We start from the raw sequence: 23643 nt of genomic DNA on the forward strand, positions 1-23643 counted from the left end.
TGTACCACGCTCATCTTCCTCCTGGCCCGGCATTACCAAAGGCTGGCAAACATGGCTATGATAGAAGATAAAAAAATAAATGGTCTATTTTTTTTATCCATGACCACCATCGCTGGTAATGGGAACAGCTATTAATACAGGTTTCTGTAAATAGTTGTAGAATATACAGTCACTGTATAGAAAATAATAAAGAACTGAGCAGCAACCAAGTCATAAAGTAACAAGGACAGTATTGTGAAAAGACCAAAAATTGTGTTTTATTTTCTATTCTCTTCTTCAAATCTCACTACAACAAAATGGCCGGTCTAGTGTTTACTATTTTTTTGTCCTCTGTCATGTCTATATTAATAAAGCTGTTCGAAAAAAAAAAAAGAAAAAAAAAGTCCTTAGTGATCACGCGTTGCTGTGTTCGGGATTCTCTCGCAGGACTACAGTTCCCGAGACGCTTTGCGGCTGGTTATGACAGATGGGGACACTATGAAGGCTGCGGGCTCTGCAGGTGTCTTCACAGGTGATGGCTTCTTCCGTGTGTGCCGTAGTCAGGCTCCCGCTGTCGCATGGACTCCTCAGTATGTCGCAGCAGAGTAGGGTTATTAGTCTGTGCTTTGTTTGCTGCGCCCGGCCGCACGGCTCCCCGACCTTTGTATCCAGTGATGAAGCTGCTGGGTCCTGCTGCTCGCTGCTTCACTGTGCTGCCCTGCCTGCCCGGTCTGAGCTGACAGTGCTGTTCTATTGACTGCACAGCAAGAGCGTGGGAGCCTGGGGGTGCATAGTGGGGGGCATAGGAAGCTGGGGGTGCATAGTGGGGGGCATAGGAGCCTGGGGAGGCATAGTGGGGGGCATAGGAGGCTGGGGGTGCATAGTGGGGGGCATAGGAGGCTGGGGGTGCATGGGGGGGGGGATAGGAGGCTGGGGGTGCATAGTGGGGGGCATAGGAGGCTGGGGGTGCATAGTGGGGGGCATAGGAGGCTGGGGGTGCATAGTGGGGGGCATAGGAGGCTGGGGGCGCATAGTGGGGGGCATAGGGGATGGGGGTGCATAGGGGACAGTGCATAGGAGGCTGGGGGTGCATAGTGGGGGGCATAGGGGATGGGGGTGCATAGGGGACAGTGCATAGGAGGCTGGGGGTGCATAGTGGGGGGCATAGGGGATGGGGGTGCATAGTGGGGGGGCATAGGAGATGGGGGTGCATAGGGGACAGTGCATAGTGGGGGGCATAGGGGATGGGGGTGCATGGTGGGGGGCATAGGAGGCTGGGGGTGCATAGTGGGGGGCATAGGAGGCTGGGGGTGCATAGTGGGGGGCATAGGAGGCTGGGGGTGCATAGTGGGGGGCATAAGGGATGGGGGTGCATGGTGGGTGGCATAGGGGATGGGGGACAGTGCATAGGAGCCTGGGGGTGCATAGTGGGGGGCATAGGAGGCTGGGGTGCATAGTGGGGGGCATAAGGGATGGGGGTGCATGGTGGGTGGCATAGGGGATGGGGGACAGTGCATAGGAGCCTGGGGGTGCATAGTGGGGGGCATAGGAGGCTGGGGGTGCATAGGGGACAGTGCATAGGAGGCTTGGGGTGCATGGTGGGTTGAATAGGGGATAGGTGCATAAGGGGGGAGCATAAGAGGCTGGGGTTGCATGGGGAGCATAGTGGCTGGGGTGCGTGGAGGGGAGCATTGGGAACGGGAGCATAGGAGGCTGGAGGTGCATCATGGGTTGCATAGGGGATAGGTGCATAGGAGGCTGGGTGTGCATAAGGGATGTGAGGTAGCATAGGAGTCTGGGGTTGCATGGGGGGCATAGGAGGCTGGGGTTGCATGGGGGGGCATAGGAGGCTGGATGTGCATAGGAACAAGGGGGTGCATAAGATGCTGGGAGCAGGATAGGAGTCTGGGGGGCCTAAGAGGCTGTGGAAAGCATTGGAGGCTAGGGGTATGTAAGAGACTGGGGTTGTATAGCAGGCTGGGGGGAGTGTGGTGACTCTGGTTGTGGGACATGATAATTGCTTTGTTGCGTCATGTCACTTATGATGATTACCCGCATGGGCAATGCGATTGTGCCGATCTCAGAAAATCTAGACCTGCTGAATTTTTGCTTGAAAATCGCCATCATAAACCATAATGTAGGATACGTGCGACACAACTCTATAACAGTTACCACCCGGCAGGTTGCAGGAGTCTCATGAACTGATGTGCAGCCAAAGCAGGAGGCGAGAGCCACTGCTGCATACACCTTGTTCAGTAGCCTGGCAAGCAGCGGCTGATGCCATGCCTGTAATGTCTGACGGCCCCCGATGTGAAAGTGGGAAATGCAGGATAAGTGCTTTTAAGGCTGCCGTCACACTAGCAGTATTTGGTCAGTATTTTACATCAGTATTTGTAGCCATAACCAGGAGTGGAACAATTAGAGGAAAAGTATCATAGAAACACGTCACCACTTCTGTATTTATCACGCACTCCTGGTTTTGGCTTACAGATACTGATGTAAAATACTGACCAAATACTGCTAGTGTGACGGCAGCCTTAAGCTGATTTCCATGAAATTTTAGAACTGGCCACAAAGCAGGCCCAACCCCATTCTGGTCTGCAAACAATCACTGGCCAATTGTATATATATAGGGTTACATTAGCTTAGGCCAATAAAGAGCGTTATTTTGGCCTTCTCCTGGCCGCTATACGTTAGGCAATGGCACTGTATGAGTGTCGGATGCCTCTGTTCGCGGATATGTTAAACGGAGGCCACAAACATGTTGTGCACACAGTCGGAGACATGCATGATCATGTTAAAGTAACACGAGGCTCATGGAGAATTCATAATGCGTATTGACTGCCCCAAGCCGGTCCAAAGATATTCAGCCTCCCGGCACCCGGCTCTGTGAGTATATAATCAGGAGGAATAAAGATTATTGACAAGGAGGTCTTCTGAGGACACAACCTCCACAATGAGCAGTTGTGAGGTCCTAGGTGTTACAATTTCTACCATATGCTGCCTAGCCATCCTCAGTGAGCCCCCTAGAGAAAATCAGCGCTGTCTATTTTTTTTTTTTAAAGGGTATTTCTCATGTTTTTTTTAATGGTTAAAATTACTTTGCAAATTTCTTGTTGTTAAGACTCTCCGTTCTCAAGAACAGAGGGATTTCAGTCTGGCAGTGGTGGCTGAATGTGCTCAGAGCTAGCAAGCCCTTTCCAGTAGAGCTTGTAAGCGCTGCTGTGAATCTGGCCAAGATCTGTCTCTTATCCTGCCACCTTCAGTGCCATTGTGCTCATTGATACTGGTACATATAGCAGTATCTGAGAGCGCACAGTTAGGACCAGGAGTGCGATGATGATGATGCTGCTGGTCCAAACTTGTCAATCAATCCAGATTAATGAGAACAGGGACTTCATTCGCCAGGTAAAACAGTGCAGAACAGGGACGTATTTCACCAGGTAGAACAGCGCCGGATTAATAAGAACGTGGGCGTCTTTCACCAGGTAAAACAGCGCCAGATGAATTAGAACAGGCACGTCTTTCACCAGGTAAAACAGCGCCGGATTAATTACAACAGCGACGTCTTTCACCAGGTAAAACAGCGCCAGATTAATTAGAACAGGGACGTCTTTCACCAGGTAAAACAGCGCCAGATTAATTAGAACAGGGACGTCTTTCACCAGGTAAAACAGCGCCAGATTAATTAGAACAGGGACGTCTTTCACCAGGTAAAACAGCGCCGGATTAATTACAACAGCAACGTCTTTCACCAGGTAAAACAGCGCCAGATTAATTAGAACAGGGACGTCTTTCACCAGGTAAAACAGCGCCGGATTAATAAGAACAGGGACGTCTTTTGCCAGGTAAAACAGCGCCAGATGAATTAGAACAGGGACGTCTTTCACCAGGTAAAACAGCGCCGGATTAATTACAACAGCGACGTCTTTCACCAGGTAAAACAGCGCCAGATGAATTAGAACAGGGACGTCTTTCACCAGGTAAAACAGCGCCGGATTAATTACAACAGCGACGTCTTTCACCAGGTAAAACAGCGCCAGATTAATTAGAACAGGGACGTCTTTCACCAGGTAAAACAGCGCCGGATTAATTATAACAGCGACGTCTTTCACCAGGTAAACAGCGCCAGATTAATTAGAACAGGGACGTCTTTCACCAGGTAAAACAGCGCCAGATTAATTAGAACAGGGATGTCTTTCACCAGGTAACACAGCGCCAGATTAATTAGAACAGGGACTTCTTTCGCCAGGTAAAACAGCGCCAGATTAATTAGAACAGGGACGTCTTTCGCCAGGTAAAACAGCGCCGGATTAATAAGAACAGGGACGTCTTTCGCCAGGTTAAACAGCGCCAGATGAATTAGAACAGGGACGTCTTTCACCAGGTAAAACCGCAGCGGATTAATTAGAACAGGGACATCTTTCACCAGGTAAAACAGCGCCAGATTAATTAGAACAGGGACGTCTTTCACCAGGTAAAACAGCGCCAGATTAATTAGAACAGGGACGTCTTTCGCTAGGTAAAACAGCGCCAGATGAATTAGAACAGGGACTTCTTTCGCCAGGTAAAACAGCGCCAGATTAATAAGAACAGGGAAGTCTTTCACCAGGTAAAATAAAATAACATTAATGAGAAATGACAGGTCCTTTTAAAGTGAATCTGTCAGCAGTATTTCACCCCCTAAATAATTTATATGCACATGAAGTTTTTTCCTAAACAAGTCCAGCAATACCTTTACATTGCCAGTTCCTCCATTACTGAGAAATCAGCATTTGAATTGAGATACACATGTGGCTTAAGAGCTATAATAGATCTGAAGCATCTGTCACTCCAGCTCTATTCCCCGCTCTGCGCCGCCTCTTCCTGTTTGACTGACGGCCTGCTGTGTGACTTCAGCTTCAGGCAAAAGAGCTATTAGTCAAGCAGGTGGGAAGTAGACAGGATCTACATCGCTATTTATTTATAAACCTCTGTGTGAACATAGCCCTAGAGTATGTTACCACAGGGGCCAGCATGAGAGCTGTAGTTTTTCTTCATCTGGAGAGTCGCAGGTAGACATCACTGACATAGCGGTAATAAGACTTACAGAAACTTCTGTCCTGAACTGTTTGCTTCATCAATGACTATACCCCTATAAATGGCGGTTATTCCTGTCTCTGGTTTATTCGGCCGGTCTTACAAGCATTAGTGTGACACCTCCAAGACGTGATAATGGGCTCTTAGATTACACCTGATAATTACTTGATATTATTAGTAATGTAAAGCCTCCAATGGTTCTCCGAGTGTTCTCGGGTTACTTGTGAGCTATAATTACTGGATGCAATTCTGCTACCTGCACACAACGGGAATATATACTATAAAAAGGAGGTTTATAGAGGCAGTCCCATAATGGAGAGCTATGGCAGATAGCTCTCCTGACCTCTGCACACATGTACGCTCAGCTTGGTCAGTAAGAAGAAGAGCATAATTTGCTGCTAAATATCCTGAAAACAATAGGATTGGGCATGTTGAAATCCAACTGCCTGATCCTTCCAGTGGGAGAGTCAAGTGGTCCTCTCGAGCTTGGCGGGTTTGGACGATATATTTCTAATGTGCATAGCTATCATTAAAGAAGCACTCCTCCCATCAAAGTTTTCATCCTCATAATATATGGCACTGTGTACTTACTACTGGCTAGCTCTATGTAGAAACAGGAGGTCAATTTTCCCTGTAAGAGTCATCACTGCAAATGTCCCTGGCAGGGGGAGGATGAGCAGCTGGGTCAGGGGTTAAAGAGGGGAATGATAAATCCTGGGACAAGAGACTTCCTGTTTCTAGAAAGAGCAGAGAAAAGAGAAGAATTTTCTGGGTAGAAATGCAAAATGAGCAGTTGTAAGTACACAGTGCTGTATAATATGATGACTGCAATATATTAAGAGGATAAAAACTTATCGGTGATAACTTATGAATCATTGGGGTTCGACCACTGGGACGAGCAGCGATCGGCAGAACAGGGCACTTTTATCTCCAGTAGACCTGAGCCGCAGTGCACATACTGCTGCTTCAATCATTCCTTTGGGGCTGCTGAGCGGTGTGCTCGGGCAATTTCCGGCAGCCCCAAAGGAATGAATGGAGGAGTGGTCGGGCTTGTGCAGTGCCGCTCCGGTCTAATTGGGATAATCGTGCCCTGTCAAGCATAAAAATTCTCCAATCTTCCAAGACAGGTGTAGACGTGGCATTATCGGCATCGCTTATTTCCAGATTTGGAAGTGAATGTCAAACTCTTTAAGAAAACATTTGCAGACTTTTTTTTTGGTAATATTCAGTTGTGTTGAGGAACGACTTGATCTGGTCACCATTACCGCTCTCATGGTCATTGCTGTCCAACAAATCTGGGCTCTGAAGTGGAAAATCACCTGGTTATATTACAGTGTCAGAGTAGTTCTTACATTACTGTCTAAGGTGCAGGTTACTTATCACAGAGACGTCCTATTTTATCTGATAATTTGACTCCCGGCAGCCCTGAGTCTTGTAGATATTCTCCACAGTCCGGGATCTGACGGCGAGGGCTGGTCTTCTGTGAGGGGAAAAAAAAAAAAAAGCTTCGGTATTAAATAAAAAGCTTATAGTGGTATATAAATGCCATATACACTTGTATGGGCGAACTATTCCAGTCAGGAGGTTGTGCATGAGCCCCTGTAATAATCGCTGTGTAATAATAACTTCTTCCTTTTCTTCTTTCAGCGTTTTGATCTGACAGGATCTGGTGTTTGCAATCTCCTCATCCACAATATGGCCGACACAAAACCCCTTCACCAAACTCGATTCGAAGCGGCCGTGAACGTGATCCAGAGTTTGCCCAAGAATGGTGAGAACCGATCCCGCAAGTGAATGTTACGTGGCACACAATATGTTTTATGCTATGTGTGTATATATATATATATATATATATATATATATATATATATATATATATATATATATATATTTATTACTCCGTCGCCTCATTGGGGGACACAGGACTATGGGTGTTATGCTGCTGTCCACTAGGAGGCGACACTATGCATAATCTGAAAAAGATTAACTGTGGCTCCTCCTGTGCAGTATACACCCCTGGACGGCATCAGCCTTCTCCAGTTTTTGCTTAGTTTTCGCTTTGTTAATCAGGAGTCATTGTACCGGTACCCACGACCGACCACTTCCGAGGGTTCTACTCCAATCTGTCGTAGTTCCCAAGAAAGGAGGCAGCGTACGGCCCATACTAGACCTAAAACAGCTCAACAAATATGTACGGGTCTGTCACTTCCGCATGGAGTCCCTTCGGTTCATCTTGCGTCCATGGAGAAGGAAGAATATCTCGCCTCCATAGACATATGTGCATATACCTATTGCACCTGTCCATTAGAGTTTTTTTTCAGGTTCGCAATAGGCCAGGACCACTACCAATTCGTGGCTCTCCCCTTTAGACTCGCCACGGCTCCCAGAGTCTTCATCAAGGTCATGGCAGCAACCACGGACGTCCTGCATTCCAGAGGCGTAGTAGTCGTTCCATACCTGGACGACCTACTCATCAAGGCTCCCACCTTAAAGGAATGCGAGCTCAGCGTCTCAATCACAACCGATACTCTCAGTCGCATGGGCTGGTTAATCAACCTACAAAGTCATCACCAACCCGAGTCAGTCCCTGACTTTCCTGGGAATATTATTCAACACTTCCAAGGGTCTAGTGCTCCTTCCCAAGGATAAGGCACTGGCCCTCCGTCTAGCAGATGAAGAAAGAGGGTCTCCTGTGAGACTCCCGGCATGGCTCCTTCCTCGACCCCCTATTATGGGGTGCCCAGTTGAAGTTGAGATGGCTATTCCCCATGCTGCTCCTTCCCCAGTCCCTCGGGTGCTGGTTCGAAGTCGAGATCCTTCCCCAATTCCTTTTGGTTTCTGGGTTGAGGTCGAGGCGAGGATAAAGGCCCCTGAAGGGGACAATAACACCTTCCCTATCCCCCTCTGGGGGTATTAGGTTGAGACACCTCAGGTAGGGCCTGTACAGGCAGCATCCTACACCTCCAAGCAATGAGCCAGCACACTGCGCCTGCATCCAGGGACCCCAGCCCAGCTGTGGGCTCCTGTTGGGCAAATGGTCCTCAGCGGAAGCGTCCATGCCCATCAACATCCTGGAGATTCGTGCCATCCTTCTGGCATTGAGGGCTTTCCATCACTTACTGGCAGCCTCTTACATCAGGACACAGTCGGACAAAGCCACGACTGTGGCATATGTGACTCATCAAGGGGGGACCCGCAGTACCCAAGCGATGAAGGAAGTGTCACATATCCTCCGCTGGGCGGAGGACACAGGGTCGGTCCTTTCGGCGGTCCACGTTCGGGTGTGGACAACTGGGAAGCAGACTTCCTCAGCCGACAAGGAATAGACTCGGGAGAGTGGTCTCTCCATTCCGAAATTTTTCACAGATCTGTCTCCGCTGGGGGACCCCGGATGTGGACCTCATGGCATCCCATTTCAATGCCAAGGTCTCCAACTTCATTGCCAGAACACACGATCCGTGGTCGCTCGGAGCAGACGCTCTGGTTCAGGACTGGACTCAGTTCCAGCTTCTGTATATCGTTCCACCTCTCCCCCTGATATCCAGAGGGTGAGGAAGATCAAACAAGAGGGAGTTTCATCCACCCTCATTGCACTGGACTGGCCCAGACGCACATGGTACGCCGACATCGTACAACTCACAGCAGACACCCCCTGGCGTCTCCCCGACCGCCACGATCCTCTATCACAAGGGCCGTTCTACCACCAGAACTCAAGGGCTCTCAACTTGATGGCGTGGCCCTTGAGACCTGGGTTCTACCCAGGCAGGGTTCTCGACAGAGGTCATTGTAACCATGATCAGAGCACGGAAATCAGCCTTTGCCAAGATTTATTACCGTACCTGGAAAGTTTTCTTTACTTGGTGCGAATATCGTGGCCAGGTTCCACTCCCTTATTCCCTACCCAAAGTTCTTGGTTTTTCTCCAAGCGGGTCTGGAGGCCAGTCTGTCATTAGGATTGCCTAAAAGCCAGGTGTCAGCCCTCTCAGTGCTTTTGCCAAAAGCGCATTGCTACCAGGCCGCAAGTAAGGCCTTTCCTTCAGGGGGTTTCCCGATTGGTTCCCTCCTACAGACGACCACTAGAAACGTGGGACCTCAACCTGGTCCTGACAGCATTGCAGGAACCACCCTTCGAACCCCTTAAGGAGGTCCCGCTCCGCCTTCTTTTCCAGAAGGTGATTTTTTTCCTGGTGGCACTCACCTCGCTACGCAAGGTGTCTGAACCGACAGCACTCTCATGCAGACGGTTTTTTTTTTCCTGGTTTTTCACCAGGCCAAGGTAGTTCTTCGTACGGTCCCATCCTTCCTTCCGAAGGTTGTGTCAGACTTCCACCTCCATGAGGAAATTTCACTACCATCCCTTTGTCCGGTTCATACAGTGGAGAAGGCTCTGCATACGCTTGACCTTGTCAGGCCTTTTGCGTATATACGTATCTAGGACTGCGTCCTTCTGGAGGTCTGATTCTCCTTTCCTCCTTCCGGAAGGCGGCCACAAGGGTAGGCCAGCTTCCAAAAGCTACTCTTGCCAGGTGGATCAAATCCACCATACAAGAGGCGTACCGCCTTAAGAATCCTCCTCTTCCAGCCGGTATTACGGCACACTCTACACGGGCGGTAGGGGCCTCCTGGGTCATTCGGCACCAGGCTTCAGCACAACATGTGTGTAAGGCGGCCACTTGGACTAGCTTACACACATTTACCAAACACTACAGGGTTCATACCCAGTCCTCAGCGAGCCTGGGTAGATGTGTCCTACAGGCGGCGGTACCCTAAGTGTACGGGCCTGTCTGCACAATATTCGTCCATTGCTTCCCACCCAGGGACTGCTTTAGGACGTCCCATGGTCCTGTGTCCCCCAATGAGGCGACAGAGTAAAGGAGATTTTTGTGTACTCACCGTAAAATCTCTTTCTCTTAGCCTCTAATTGGGGGACACAGCTCCCACCCTGTTGCCCTTTCTGGGCTGTTGTAACTGTTGAGTTCTCATATTGTTTCTTGAGCTCGTACATAGTTGCCTTCTTACAGGCATAATTATGTTGTTCATGTTACGTTCCTCCTACTGCTTTGGCACAAAACTGGAGAAGGCTGATGCCGTCCAGGGGTGTATACTGCACAGGAGGAGCCACAGTTAATCTTTTTCAGATTATGCATAGTGTCGCCTCCTAGTGGACAGCAGCATAACACCCATGGTCCTGTGTCCCCCAATTAGAGGCTAAGAGAAAGAGATTTTACGGTGAGTACACAAAAATCTATATATATATATATATATATATATACATATGTCAGTAACAAGTGTTGATCTGATTTGTTCCTTTTGTTCAGTGCTTGATTACTGGGCTGTTTGCATAGATGAGCGTTGATGGGAGGTAATGATTGCTAATACGATGGTTCTGTCTCCATACATAGTGCATGATCTACAGTACGCCCCTGTTTACACCAGGCAATGTGCTGCCGATATTGTTGGGTGATTGACGGCCTAGTTACACTGGCAGAAAATCGGTATTGAGCCTTCCCAAGAACATATGTTCCCTGACTATCGCCTCATGTAAATGGGCCATTAGTTTGTCTCCAGCATAGCAGCGTTATGTAACACGAGTCTGAGACGTGAAACAAGTCTCCGTTTATCAGTCAAACAAACTGCTTTTTTGTTTCTCCATCATTGTTTACACTGCAGCGCTTTAGTGGTCTGCTGTAAGCTCATCTTAATGCCATTGTCCATTGACAATCTTCTCCAGGAGAGACATACCCATGTAATACCTGCCAAACCAGAGACTAATCCAGAAGGAGGACAACTGTGCCTGGGTTCTTGCCCCTCATCAGTGCAGAGCAGGATACTGGTTGGTTACAGCTAAAGACCTTCATCCTGGACTGCTATCTTCCCCAATTCCCCATGTGCACAGAAACAGTCATCTACTATGACCTCTATGAGAGAGCTGCGAGACTCATCTAACAGCTTATCTCCCAGAGAATAAAAGGATTTGCCTCTGGAAATCCAACTGGCCGAATCCTACTCTTCCCCGACATTATCTGTCAGGGGAGTGCCGGGTTGCCCCCATACACATTACACGGTCTGCTCAGTTTAGTCTAATATATATGGGGGCTTTAAGTAATCTCAATCAACATCGTGTTCTGCCCTGATGAAGAGCCACAAACCGAGGTTTGATAAGGTAGACTTATCTCTCGTCCTTCTGAAGAAGACTTTAGATCCTCTGCCTTCCCCATGGAGCATTGCCTTAATATGAGCTTCCTTACACATCTATGTCTGACTTTCCACCCTCATCATTATGGCATAGATAGAATATGTAGCAATGGTTTCCTTGATGAGGGTGGACTTGGCCATTCCTGATCCATGGCTGTATTTTATTACACCCCAATTACAACACCGCCATGGCTGGGGAAGAAGAGAAGACATGGACAAGTCGGGTGCTCTTACTGTACGGAATATGAAGTGGGCCTCACCCCTGTGTGTTCTGGAGTCTGGGATTTCTTCTGGAGGGAATCCTCTTACTCCAACATTGGCGTTAGTGTATAAAGTGTGGGACAGAGGAAGGAAACGTATGGGTATTAAGGGATTCGGCAAATACTCCCCACTATGGCATAATCCCAATTTGGGCAAAATATCACTCAAAGTTAAAGGGTTTTTCTGATTGGGAGCAAAAAGGGAACAATTATTTACAAACTCTTTCCTTAAAAGTTTTCAGCAGCTCCAGGAGAGATTCAATCTATCGAGTAAGGGTACCGTCACACAGTGCAATTTTGATCGCTACGACGGCACGATTCGTGACGTTCCAGCGATGCATTTACGATATCGCTGTGTCTGACACGCTACTGCGATCCGGATCCCCGCTGAGAATCGTACGTCGTAGCAGATCGTTTGAAACTTTCTTTCGTCGTCTAGTGTCCCGCTGTGGCGGCATGATTGCATTGTGTGACACAGGTTGTATACGATGTGCGCACAGTAACCAACGGCTTCTACATCGCAAATACGTCATGAAATTATCGCTCCAGCGCCGTGTATTGCAACGTGTGACCGCAGTCTACGACGCTGGAGCGATACTTATACGACGCTGCAACGTCACGAATCGTGCCGTCGTAGCGATGAAAATGGCACTGTGTGACGGTACCCTTACACTTCACCAATACCTACAAATCCGACATTCTCTCTCCGCTCAGTCGGGTCTGATGGATCTTGGCATACATCAGCATCCCCTAATAGATACTATCGCTTCTACAGGTCATACAAAGGGTTTAATTTCCACCATATATAAATAAGTGCCTATTGTCATCCCAACTGGATAATCACCCCCAGATAGGTAAAGCTAAATGGGAGGCGGATGTAAGCTCTATATTGGTGGAGCAATGGAGTCATTTTTAGTCCTTTTTTTCCGTCTTCTTCCCCCTTCTACGAATGTTATACTCCGTTATTCTAGAACTGATCTGAAAATGAAAATGGTTCTCTGGGATGTCGGGATTTGGGTTTAGGTGGGTCATTGGGGAACTGAAGTTACTTTGCTTCTGTTTTATACTATTGAATTATTATGTCATTTATGTTATTTGAAAGATGGAAAATTTGTAGTTGGAGTTTTTCAATAAAAATGATTTGATTTAAAAAAAAAAAAAAAAAAGTAATGGCTTTCTCTCCTGAATGTGTTACCACAGGCCAGGTCAGTGGATTATTTTCACATGTAGATTTTATAAAGCACTGAACCCCATTTTACTGAATTTTGACTTTTTTTTTCTTTGCAGGCTCCTTCCAGCCATCCAATGAAATGATGCTGAAATTCTACAGTTTTTACAAACAAGCCACACAAGGACCGTGCAACATCCAGAGACCGGGATTCTGGGATCCTGTCGGCCGATACAAATGGTGACTTTTTATTATCGCGCGTTGTAAATATAAGCTATGGATTATATAGCACCAGTTGTGTGTTGCTTATAGCAGACACCAGTACCGTGTGTGTGTGTGTGTGTGTGTGTGTGTGTGTGTGTGTGTGTGTGTGTGTGTGTGTGTGTGTGTGTGTGTGTGTGTGTGTGTGTGTGTGTGTGTGTGTGTGTGTGGTGTTGTAGCCTTCAACCTTTGCACTAGTTCTTACCTGCAGATATGGCGTACAGATAAGCTTTATGTTTCTGAATAGTTTGTTCTGTGCATGCTACGAAGAAACAAAAGACTGACCATCGAGATCAAACAGTCACATTATTCCGTGTGTGATGAAACCTTCTGCATAATATATAATCCTGATCCACTCTGCATTTTATCATCTTTACCTGCTGTTAGTGAATGACAAAATTCCTATTTACAGGTTATATCCAAGACTTTGTGTAAATCAAAAAATGTACCTAAGCACTATCAAGCAGGTTGTTCCTACCCGCCTGCCTGTTGTGCCCGGCGTTGTTCTTCCCCAGCACAGAGCAGTCACAGATCGCTCCTGCTGGCGATTCAGCTGCCTCTGCTGACGTTGCTTCGCCAGGGCGGAGGTTTATTTTCCACCCTGCTCTGGGCGGGAATTCTAACGTAATTCTGATTGATGGTTGGCTCCTCCAATTAAGCAGCAGGTATTCGGCTGTCAATAAGAATGACTTTGAAAGTTCCGCCCCGTCAGTGCATGCAAGCTCTATAGCAAAGAATTTGCCAGCGTGCACTTGTTTCCTAGGAGACTGGCCACCTCTGATAGACTGCAGAGGTGACCGGTAACTTAGGCAACAAGTAGTAAACTAATATATTTAAAAATCCATCCGAAAAGGATTTAAAAATAATAAAGGTAAGTTGCTTGTTTGCATTTTGTAATTTTAGCCACTTATGATGACATAAGTGGGAAGGAGGATCCCCTTGGTCAGTGACATTTCTCTGGAGGAGCTATTAGACTTGGATGGGGTCAGAACACCAGATTTTGTTTCCATTATACCCCAATAATTCCACTGTTCCTTATTGCATTTTTATTATTTTTCTCTCTGTTTACCTTATTGACATGATCTTTTTTTTTTTTTTTTGTCTCCAGGGATGCCTGGAACTCATTGGGTGACATGTCTAAGGAAGACGCCATGATTGCTTACGTTGATGAAATGAAAAAGGTGTGACACCATTGAGGGTTTTGTCAGCTTTGCTTCATCATAAGATGGGAATTATTCTCCTGGGCTGTAGAATAGGAAAGGAAAGGTTTATCCTACTCTAAAGTGTGTGATGGTCGGACTCTATAGCACCAAGTCATAGCTGGAAGCAATAATGTAGCCTAAGGTCCTATTTAGACAACCTCATAATTGGGAATGAGCCTTCATTAGAGATTTCATTCCCCCCTTCATTATCTGATTGTGTAAGCATGCTAGGAATCAGACTATGAATGAGCAAAATCTTCGCTGATTGGATTGTTAATGCAGGCACCGTTATCGGTAGCACATCTCCACATGTCAGCAGGGCATCTACCGCCGATAATACCATCATAGAATTAATGTATAAAGCCGATCGATGGTCTTTTATCTGCTGCAATCAACAGGTATAAATCCACCTTAAAGGGGTATTCCCTTCTCCAGAATTCTATCCCAATATGTAGTAGGTATAATAATAATAATATTAGCAAATACCTTCAATTAGAAATGTAGTATAGTTTTTCTGATTCGCTATGTCTCTTTTGTCATGTGCAGACATTGCAGGACCTTAGGTATCCATGGCTGCAACCACTGATATAGTTACAGTTTGCTTGTTGCTAGTGGCCGTAGCCATGGATACCTAAGGTCCTGCAATGTCTGCACATGAGGAAAGAGACAGAATCAGAAGAACTATACTACATTTCTAATTGGAGGTATTTGCTAATATTATTATTATTACTACACCTACTACATATTGAGAGAGGATCTTGGAGATGGGAATATCCCTTTAAGCTTTCACTGAGCATGCATGTGTTAGAAATGGGAAGAGGTAAGTAAGCTGTCAGTCCCCTCTGACAGCAGCTTATCTTCCCTGGGCACAAACAGATCAGGAATGCTGAAAATCCAACTGACCATCGAGGGAAGAGTCAGGAGGTGCCATATACATTGGGGCTGTAGTCCCACTGGATTTGGCCGAGCTTCTGCTGTTCTATCTGGCCAGATTCAGGTGAGATCCGTAGATCCACCATTCTGTGGCTAGTGATTCATCATTGCGGAACAAGAAAGGCACAGTAAAGTAGACTATCATCACGTCTGCTGGAAACTGACAATCTTAATATTCCACTTTAAAAGCCTACTGAAGTAATGTGAAATTCCAGGAACATCCCGGCTCAGTGCAGGCTAACGATCTGGGTCATTAGATTTCTGCAGGAAAATAATAAGCGCTCTGCTGGGATTTGATTACAGCTAAGTAGATTGTCGGCGGTAATTTCATCCAGAGACTGCTCACACCTCACTTCCCCGCACCTCGCTTATCTTCTAGGATGTGCAATCTCCTCTAGAGTTTCACATGAGGATATAACACGGGAGCGATTGCAATCGTACAAGTCCCCGGGTGCAGCACAAAAACTAGAATTAGAGCAGAAGTCCATGGGTTAAATGACTTGTGCAGTTTATAGCCGGCTCGTGCTCTTTGGCTTTTATAACTCGGGGATATGTCCTGTTTTCATGCTGGTGGTTTAGATCAGGTGACCTGAAAGTAATTATAATATCTGGGTCACCGAGGGTGTGGTACCCTGGTCACATGGCCATGATTACCGTGCTGCCTGGCCTAAATGTATTCATTGGGGGAAACTGATGCAGAATCTTTATAATAATAAATATAGCTGGACTGAAAGTGATGCATAGAAGATCTAGATTAAAGCTGCACTTTCGTTTTCTATGATTTTGCTAGGTTTCCAAGAGCGTAAAGGGGTTTTCCGGCCTTAGGGTACAAGTCTGCAGTCACTGTTTATTACTGCAGACTTGTGTATCCTCACAGCTCAGTCACTCTACATTGTGAGGATTCTTGGCAGGCGTGTGACTCAAGTGTATGATTTGCATACGTACGGTCACATGCCGACTAGTTGTGCGTGGCCTCGCTTATTGCAAGTGTATTGAGCAATGCCAGACACGTCTAGTTGGAATGTGGCCGGGAGTATGCAAATCACATACTTGCTGTCACATGACCGCCCACTCTTGACGCTGGCACCGGAGAATCCTCAACGCACATTGAGTACTGCTGACTTGTCACCTAAGGTTGGACAATTTTACAAATGGGCCCATTGTGATATTAAAATATTGGGTCTTTGCACCGTTGCCGGTGTTCCAAGTCAAGTTTCTAGCCTCCTTTACAGGCGGGGAAGTCATGACCTCTGCTGACAATCACTGGTGCTTAGTGGCTGGAATCTTGGCATAATGTTGTAGCTAAAAGTTCTAGGCGACTGTGTTGTGTTATTTGGCTGCAGCGGTCATGTGAAGGTCATTTCCCCCCACTGGCTTCCTCTTCAGTAGTGGTGCATAGGAACAGCAGGCTGGATTAGAAGAAGCAGTCTCCCATTCCTCTCTTCTGGTTTTGACACCGTACCAATACTGCAGCCAGTCAGCATGGAGAAGTGATGATCAGTGTACTGATGAATGGCTGCAGGGGTCACCGGAATAGGCCGGTGGGGGAAATAGACAATGGTGCAGTACTCCAGTAGGTGATTATGTGTTTTTTCCTTTTAGTTTTAAAACCACCATGGGTCCAGTAAAAGAAAATATAGTAGTGGACAAACCTTTTTAAATGATGGAATGACATCATGTCTAGCTTAAATAGCACCACTTATGTCTGTATATGTGACAATGTACTTAGAGAGCAGCTACATTTTTTTGGCTAATAATCAGTGTTTACAAAGTTATGACTCTATGTACTCCGTTTCCTTACTATGTATTGTTCTGTCTCAAAAACCATGGTGAAAGAGCTGTTTTAACTGCCTAGTTTCTACTCTTTTAGAAGACGCTTTGATCTGTAGCTCTAGCAAGAATCTGTACACAAACACCATCCTGTCCGAGCATGATGGGAGCAGAGAAGTGCACACAGGCAGAGTTTTGTAAATATTGATTGGGTATGGGTTCTTGCTAAAGGTGCAGTTCAAAGCAGCTTCTAAAAGAGCAAGAACTATGTAGTGAAAACAGCTCCTTCAGTATGGTGTTTGAGAGAGGGAAATGTAGTATGTGACAAACCTTTATAACTTTACAGAGTTAATAAGTATTTAAATAAATAATGGTATAAAAGAAGTTACTCTTTTAAAGAATTTGGATCTACACGCTCCATCCTAAGAGGACATGATATGAGCAGAGGTGCAGCTTCAGGCTTGGAGCCTGTATGTCCAATCGATCATGTAGGATTGGTACAAAACCGTTAGTTTTCACATTTTTAATATTAATTTTTTATTTTCATCTGTTAGGTTTCCATATATACACTCTTCAACATTGAAATCTTAACACCCAGAAGGAAAAAGTCATGGAATGACGGATATCACAGGACGGGTAGACATGTTAATAATCTGCAAATAATGAAAAAAAAATGCAAACAACATTTTCAATTCAATTTACTCAGTATCTAGTATGAGCACCACGTGTAGAAATCCTGGCACTTAAAGCCTCGGCTGCTATCAGTGAGGTTATTAATGGTCGTCTGTGAAATGTTCTGCCGCACTGAATGCACTTGGGAAAATCATCAAGATCCTCTGCTGGCAGCTCGTGTGCATTTGCTGACCAATGATGACCCAGATGTTCTCTGTGGGAGACAAATCTGGTGACGCTGCAGCCATGGGAGCAGATATAGGCCACGTAGTATGAATAACATGCGGCTTTACATTGCCTTGCAGAAAAATGACTCCTGGGATGGGACACTTTAAAGAAATGGCCATACCTCTGGTCCCACCAGCAGATCATTGTAACACTGAGCTGGAATGAAGACTAGAGGGGTCTGGCTTCCATACATTATGCCAACCCCACATCCTAATCGGACCGGTGTGACATCTCTTTGTGAAGGCCTCTTCATGGTGTTGGTCTCGAGAACAATCTCCTGTTTTTATTACGTCCAAGACTAAAGAGTCATTGTTGAAGAGGATAGACCTAAAATCCAGCCTCGATTACCATCTTGCTCTGCACCTTGATAGTCTTTGAGATTAGTGATGGGAATGTTGCTGGACCTCTGGCTTGTAGCCCAATGCCATGCAAACACCTTCTATGGTTTGTGTAGACACTGATCCCTTAGGCACGGTATGTGATGTCTAATTTTGCTTGCGGTACAGAATGGATCAAACTTGGAACCATTGATACGTCTGTTTCTCCAAGTGTCTCGAGCCGTTTTGTGACATGACAATTCCAGGCCGCATGTTGATGCTGTGCTACTGTGAGCAGCCGGCGTTATCTTCCATTCGCTGCAGCATCTTCAGACTTGTCTACCATCTAGTACATCTGGGCCATCATTGGTCGGCAAATGCATAGGGAGCTGCCAGCAGCGGATCTTGATGATTTACTCAAGTGCATTCAGTGCAGCAGAACGTTCCTCAGACAACCATTATGACCTCATTGATATCAGCCAAGTCTGTAAGTGCGGGGATTTCTGCTTATTATTCTCATACTTTATATTGAACAAATCGAGATGTTTTAAAAACTTTGTTTCAAATGTTTTATCGTTTGCATATTATTACCATGTCTAGCCATCCAGTGATTTCTGTAATTCCATGACTTTCCATTCTTGGTGTTGCAATTTCAAGAGTGTAAAAGCAAAGTAAAAAATAAAAAATCTTGAATCCTTATGCTTTTATGTGACATTTTGCCTTTTGGACACTAGATCCTTGAGTCAATGCCAATGACGGAAAAAGTAGAAGAGTTACTCCACGTCATAGGTCCATTTTATGAAATAGTGGAAGATAAAAAGCTTGGGCGAGGATCTGGTGTTACTTCAGGTTGGCCAAACTACTTTTTTTTGTTTTAGAAAATTTTTAGTATATGATTCACCTTCTTATCTGTTTCCTCCAATCAAAACTTTCTGCTCTTTCTTATTCTTTCCGCACGCCAGTACGACTGGACAAAGTTACTAAGTCTTTAGAAGGTATGAAGGAACATTCCATTTTTTTATCTTTTAGCTAAACCTAAAAAAAATATCCTAAAATTGTAGAGCATGCAGCAACTATTCTGTATGTTCTGTTTTCAATTAAGCTAAAAGAGAAGATTATTACTAGTTCTTCTGTATTAAAGTCTATGTTCAGGGTTATGACAGTTTTATAATGAGAAGTTGCATTCACCGTTTTGCAGGCTCTGGAGCTGAAATCTTCTAGCTGAATGTCTGTACGGAGCTTTTTTTTTGGTGATTTTCATGCTGGAAAGTTAAAGAGGCGTCCCAGTTTATAAATGATCATCTATTCACACACGCACGGTTGTGGGTCTCCTATCCCAAGCTCATCAGCTGTATAAGCTAATGAGTTTGGATCAGTAGATCCCTGGTTAGTCCGTACTTCAAACAGTGAAAATCGGATGTCTAAAGCTGGCCCCAGCAGTCAGTCCCACGCAAATCTAACAATTAGCTCCTATTCCTTCAATAAGTGATAATTTATCGAAACTGGAATACCCCTTTAATTTTCCACCATACAAATAAACAGAGGTTCAGCCTGCAAGAAATGCTGTGAGATTTCAGCTCTGAAGCCTATGGAAGTATTAGTAGTGGGTTAGTGATAATACCACTGCAAGTCTTCATGTCGGGCAATGTGTACAGCAACTTGTAGGAAAAACTGCTTGTCCCAACTGCATTATAGAAGCCCAGTTAAGGTGTTAGTGGGGTGTCTGACCACAAGCTTGCTGACTGTTTCCATCAGGATTGTGAAAGGAGCTCTTGGTAGTAAATCGCTACTAATTCCACTGTGTTGTTTGCCTACGCCAGGGGTCCCCAACCTGTAGCTCATGAATTGTGGCTCGCGGCTGTGTGCCAGCTTGGTGCAATAGCTCCAGATTTAGTAAACTGGTATGAAGAGCACATCTCAAAATGGTGAATTTTGTGAGTAATCCGGCACAGAAGAGCAGACCTGGATGCACATATACTGGTCTTAGGTGTTTAGAGATAATTTAAAGATGTGTGCTGGAGACAAGATGATACCACCTGTCAGAGGAGGTGCTTAAAGCTGGATACGACAGTGTGGTGGGAGTTCTTGATGGGAGAATACTGAAGGGGAAGATTGTGGGGACCCTTGGATCTTGGTATACTGCCTCTATGGAAAAGCTTTGATTGCCACTAATGTGAGAGTGTGGGAGCCAGATGTGGCTCATGATCCTCTCTCAAAGCTGAACATGGCTCGCGACCCTCTCTCAGAGCTGGATGCAGCTCGCGACCCTCTCTCAGAGCTCGATATGGCTCGTGACCCTCTCTCAGAGCTGGATGTAGCTTGCGACCCTCTCTCTGAGCTGGATGTGGCTCGCGACCCTCTCTCTGAGCTAGATGTGGCTCGCGACCCTCTCTCTGAGCTAGATGTGGCTCGCGACCCTCTCTCAGAGCTGGATGTGGCTTGCGACCCTCTCTCAGAGCTGGATGCAGCTCGCGACCCTCTCTCAGAGCTGGATGCAGCTCGCGACCCTCTCTCAGAGCTCGATATGGCTCGTGACCCTCTGTCAGAGATGGATGTAGCTTGCGACCCTCTCTCAGAGCTGGATGTGGCTCGCGACCATCTCTCAGAGCTGGATATGGCTCGCGACCCTCTCTCAGAGCTAGATGTGGCTCACAACCCTCTCTCAGAGCTGGATGTGGCTCGCGACCATCTCTCAGAGCTGGATATGGCTCGCGACCCTCTCTCAGAGCTGGATGTAGCTCGCGACCATCTCTCAGAGCTGGATATGGCTCGCGACCCTCTCTCAGAGCTGGATATGGCTCGCGACCCTCTCAGAGCTGGATGTAGCTCGCAACCCTCTCTCAGAGCTGGATGTGGCTCGCGACCCTCTCTCAGAGCTGGATGTGGCTCGCGACCCTCTCTCAGAGCTGGATGTGGCTCGCGACCCTCTCTCTGAGCTAGATGTGGCTCGCGACCCTCTCTCTGAGCTAGATGTGGCTCGCGACCCTCTCTCAGAGCTGGATGTGGCTTGCGACCCTCTCTCAGAGCTGAATGTAGCTCGCGACCCTCTCTCAGAGCTGGATGCAGCTCGCGACCCTCTCTCAGAGCTCGATATGGCTCGTGACCCTCTCTCAGAGCTGGATGTAGCTCGCGACCCTCTCTCAGAGCTGGATGTGGCTCGCGACCATCTCTCAGAGCTGGATATGGCTCGCGACCCTCTCTCAGAGCTAGATGTGGCTCACAACCCTCTCTCAGAGCTGGATGTGGCTCGCTACCCTCTCTCAGAGCTGGATGTGGCTCACAACCATCTCTCAGAGCTGGATGTGGCTCGCTACCCTCTCTCAGAGCTGGATGTGGCTCGCTACCCTCTCTGAGCTGGATGTGGCTCGCTACCCTCTCTCTGAGCTGGATGTTGCTCGCGATCCTCTCTCTGAGGTGGATGTGGCTCGCTACCCTCTCTCAGAGCTGGATGTGGCTCGCGATCCTCTCTGAGCTGGATGTAACTCGCGACCATCTCTCAGAGCTGGATATGACTCGCAACCATCTCTCAGAGCTGGATGTGGCTTGCTACCCTCTCTCAGAGCTGGATGTGGCTTGCTACCCTCTCTCAGAGCTGGAAGTGGCTCGCGACCCTCTCTCAGAGCTGAATGTGGCTCGCGACCCTCTCTCAGAGCTGGATGTGGCTCGCGACCCTCTCTCAGAGCTGGATGTGGCTCGCGACCCTCTCTCAGAGCTGGATGTGGCTCGCGACCCTCTCTCAGAGCTGGATGTGGCTCGCGACCCTCTCTCAGAGCTGGATGTGGCTCGCGACCCTCTCTCAGAGCTGGATGTGGCTCGCGACCCTCTCTCAGAGCTGGATGTGGCTCGCGACCCTCTCTCAGAGCTGGATATGGCTCTCGACCATCTCTGAGCTGGATGTGGCTCGCGACCCTCTCTCAGAGCTGGATATGGCTCTCGACCATCTCTGAGCTGGATGTGGCTCGCGACCATCTCTGAGCTGGATATGGCTCTCGACCATCTCTGAGCTGGATATGGCTCTCGACCATCTCTGAGCTGGATGTGGCTCGCAACCCTCTGTCAGTGGTGGATGTGGCTCGCGACCATCTCTCAGAGCTGGATGTGGCTCTCAAGGTCAAAAAGGTTGGGGACCACTGTCCTACGCAATTAGTTGGTCGTATAAATTTAGACCGTAATGCTCGGACTGGCCGGCGGCTATACCGACACAAGCTGCATATATTTCTATGCTCGGGTCGGGAGAGGCGCCGGCCAGTCCATGCATTGTTGTCTGATTTATACGGCCCCTTGCAATGTCCAATGCAATAGTATTGCTTAAAGAGGCAGACTGTGTATGGACACACCATGGTTGCTAATTGTAATGCCCATTTGTAGATGCGTTCATTTCCAGGAGGAATAACAGAGGGACGGCACAATGTAGAATTCTTTAAAAAAAAAAAGAAAAAAAAGAGCAAAGTTGGAAATTGGAAAAAAAAATCCAGGTCTTCTTTAACAATAACTTGGAAACATTTCTATAATACGCGTTTTATTTCACTCATACATTTCATGAACTGTTATGAGGTTACTGTTATCATTGTCTTTTTTTTTATTGTTTTGTGTTTTTGTCCTGTTTTCCCCTTTATTTGCTCTTCCTGTCGTGTAGCCTGGAGCTCGGGGTAAATTTCCACTCTCGCCGGCTGAGCCGTTCTTGGCGGTGACACACGATGCTGTATTTAGTTAATCCACCAAATCAGTGCAAAATGTTTTCTGTTTTGCAACTCAGGATATCAAAGTTCACGGTGTGGCAGGTTTGATAACTCTGCATGCCGCGCAGATGGAGGGAATGGGAACTTTTGTCACTTGTGCTTATAGGGAGCGGATGGTGATTCTTCCTTCAGGGATCTGTCCGTAGCAGCGATGACTCCAGCAGATCTCTGGTTCTGGAGACGGCGCTGTAGAGGCCATTATATAGGAGGACGGTAATGCACGAGCTCTAATTATCAGCGCATTGATTTGTCTGAATACTGGAGGACGGTCTGCATTGTGGTCGGCAAAAAAAGAGGCAACTCCTGCTGATGCCGCACATTTCTACATTATGGTGGCGCTATCTAACCCGGCCTCCTTCCTCTACACTATCCTAAGTGCCAAATTACCAATAAGAGCCTGGAAGAAAAAGTCCGCTCATTGTTTGAGGCAGTCATAAACCGCTAAACCATAAATCCTTTTAAAGGGGTAGTGTAGTTTAATAAAATTAGACTTAAAGGGGGTGTCAAGGACTGTGGTGTCAGATCTCCCATTATGTGCTCTGATGGCAGATGGATGTAAACAATATATGGAGCTGGAATGGCGCGTTTTAGTGGCCACTTCTTTTCCTAGTCAAGTGATTGGGAACTGATCTGCAGGACCCAGCCGTGGCCACTACACAATGTATGAAGCTTGGCAATGCTGCCCCGTCTCACAGAAAAGTCAATAATATGTTTTTTTGCTCAGACAAGTCATGTAAGGTTTTTTTTTAAAGTAAACCTATTTCAAGGCAGTGCCAGTGTGTTGTGTAACGCAATAGTGTGATATACTACAAAATATGGAAAAAAATTGGAATTGGGACA

General features: G+C 46.8%; 1 protein-coding gene across 4 annotated transcripts in view; it reads left to right on the forward strand.

Annotated features, from left to right (window-relative positions):
* The first annotated feature begins 387 nt into the window (after positions 1–387).
* ACBD5 (acyl-CoA binding domain containing 5) overlaps positions 388–23643 on the forward strand; it is a 54979-nt gene continuing 31723 nt past the window's right edge. Inside the window, exons 1-6 of one of the 4 annotated variants that reach the window (XM_077268443.1) lie at positions 388–511; positions 6706–6829; positions 12801–12921; positions 14051–14123; positions 18799–18913; positions 19027–19059. In XM_077268443.1, coding sequence (XP_077124558.1) covers positions 6754–6829; positions 12801–12921; positions 14051–14123; positions 18799–18913; positions 19027–19059 — 418 coding nt within the window. In that variant the 5' untranslated portion in view covers positions 388–511; positions 6706–6753. Of the gene's footprint in view, positions 570–6705; positions 6830–12800; positions 12922–14050; positions 14124–18798; positions 18914–19026; positions 19060–23643 lie in introns of all 4 variants that reach the window. The other 3 variants (XM_077268441.1, XM_077268444.1, XM_077268442.1) reach the window with 3 other exon arrangements.

The sequence above is a fragment of the Ranitomeya variabilis genome, chromosome 6 (genome assembly GCF_051348905.1).
Source record: "Ranitomeya variabilis isolate aRanVar5 chromosome 6, aRanVar5.hap1, whole genome shotgun sequence".
NCBI lineage: Eukaryota > Metazoa > Chordata > Amphibia > Anura > Dendrobatidae > Ranitomeya > Ranitomeya variabilis.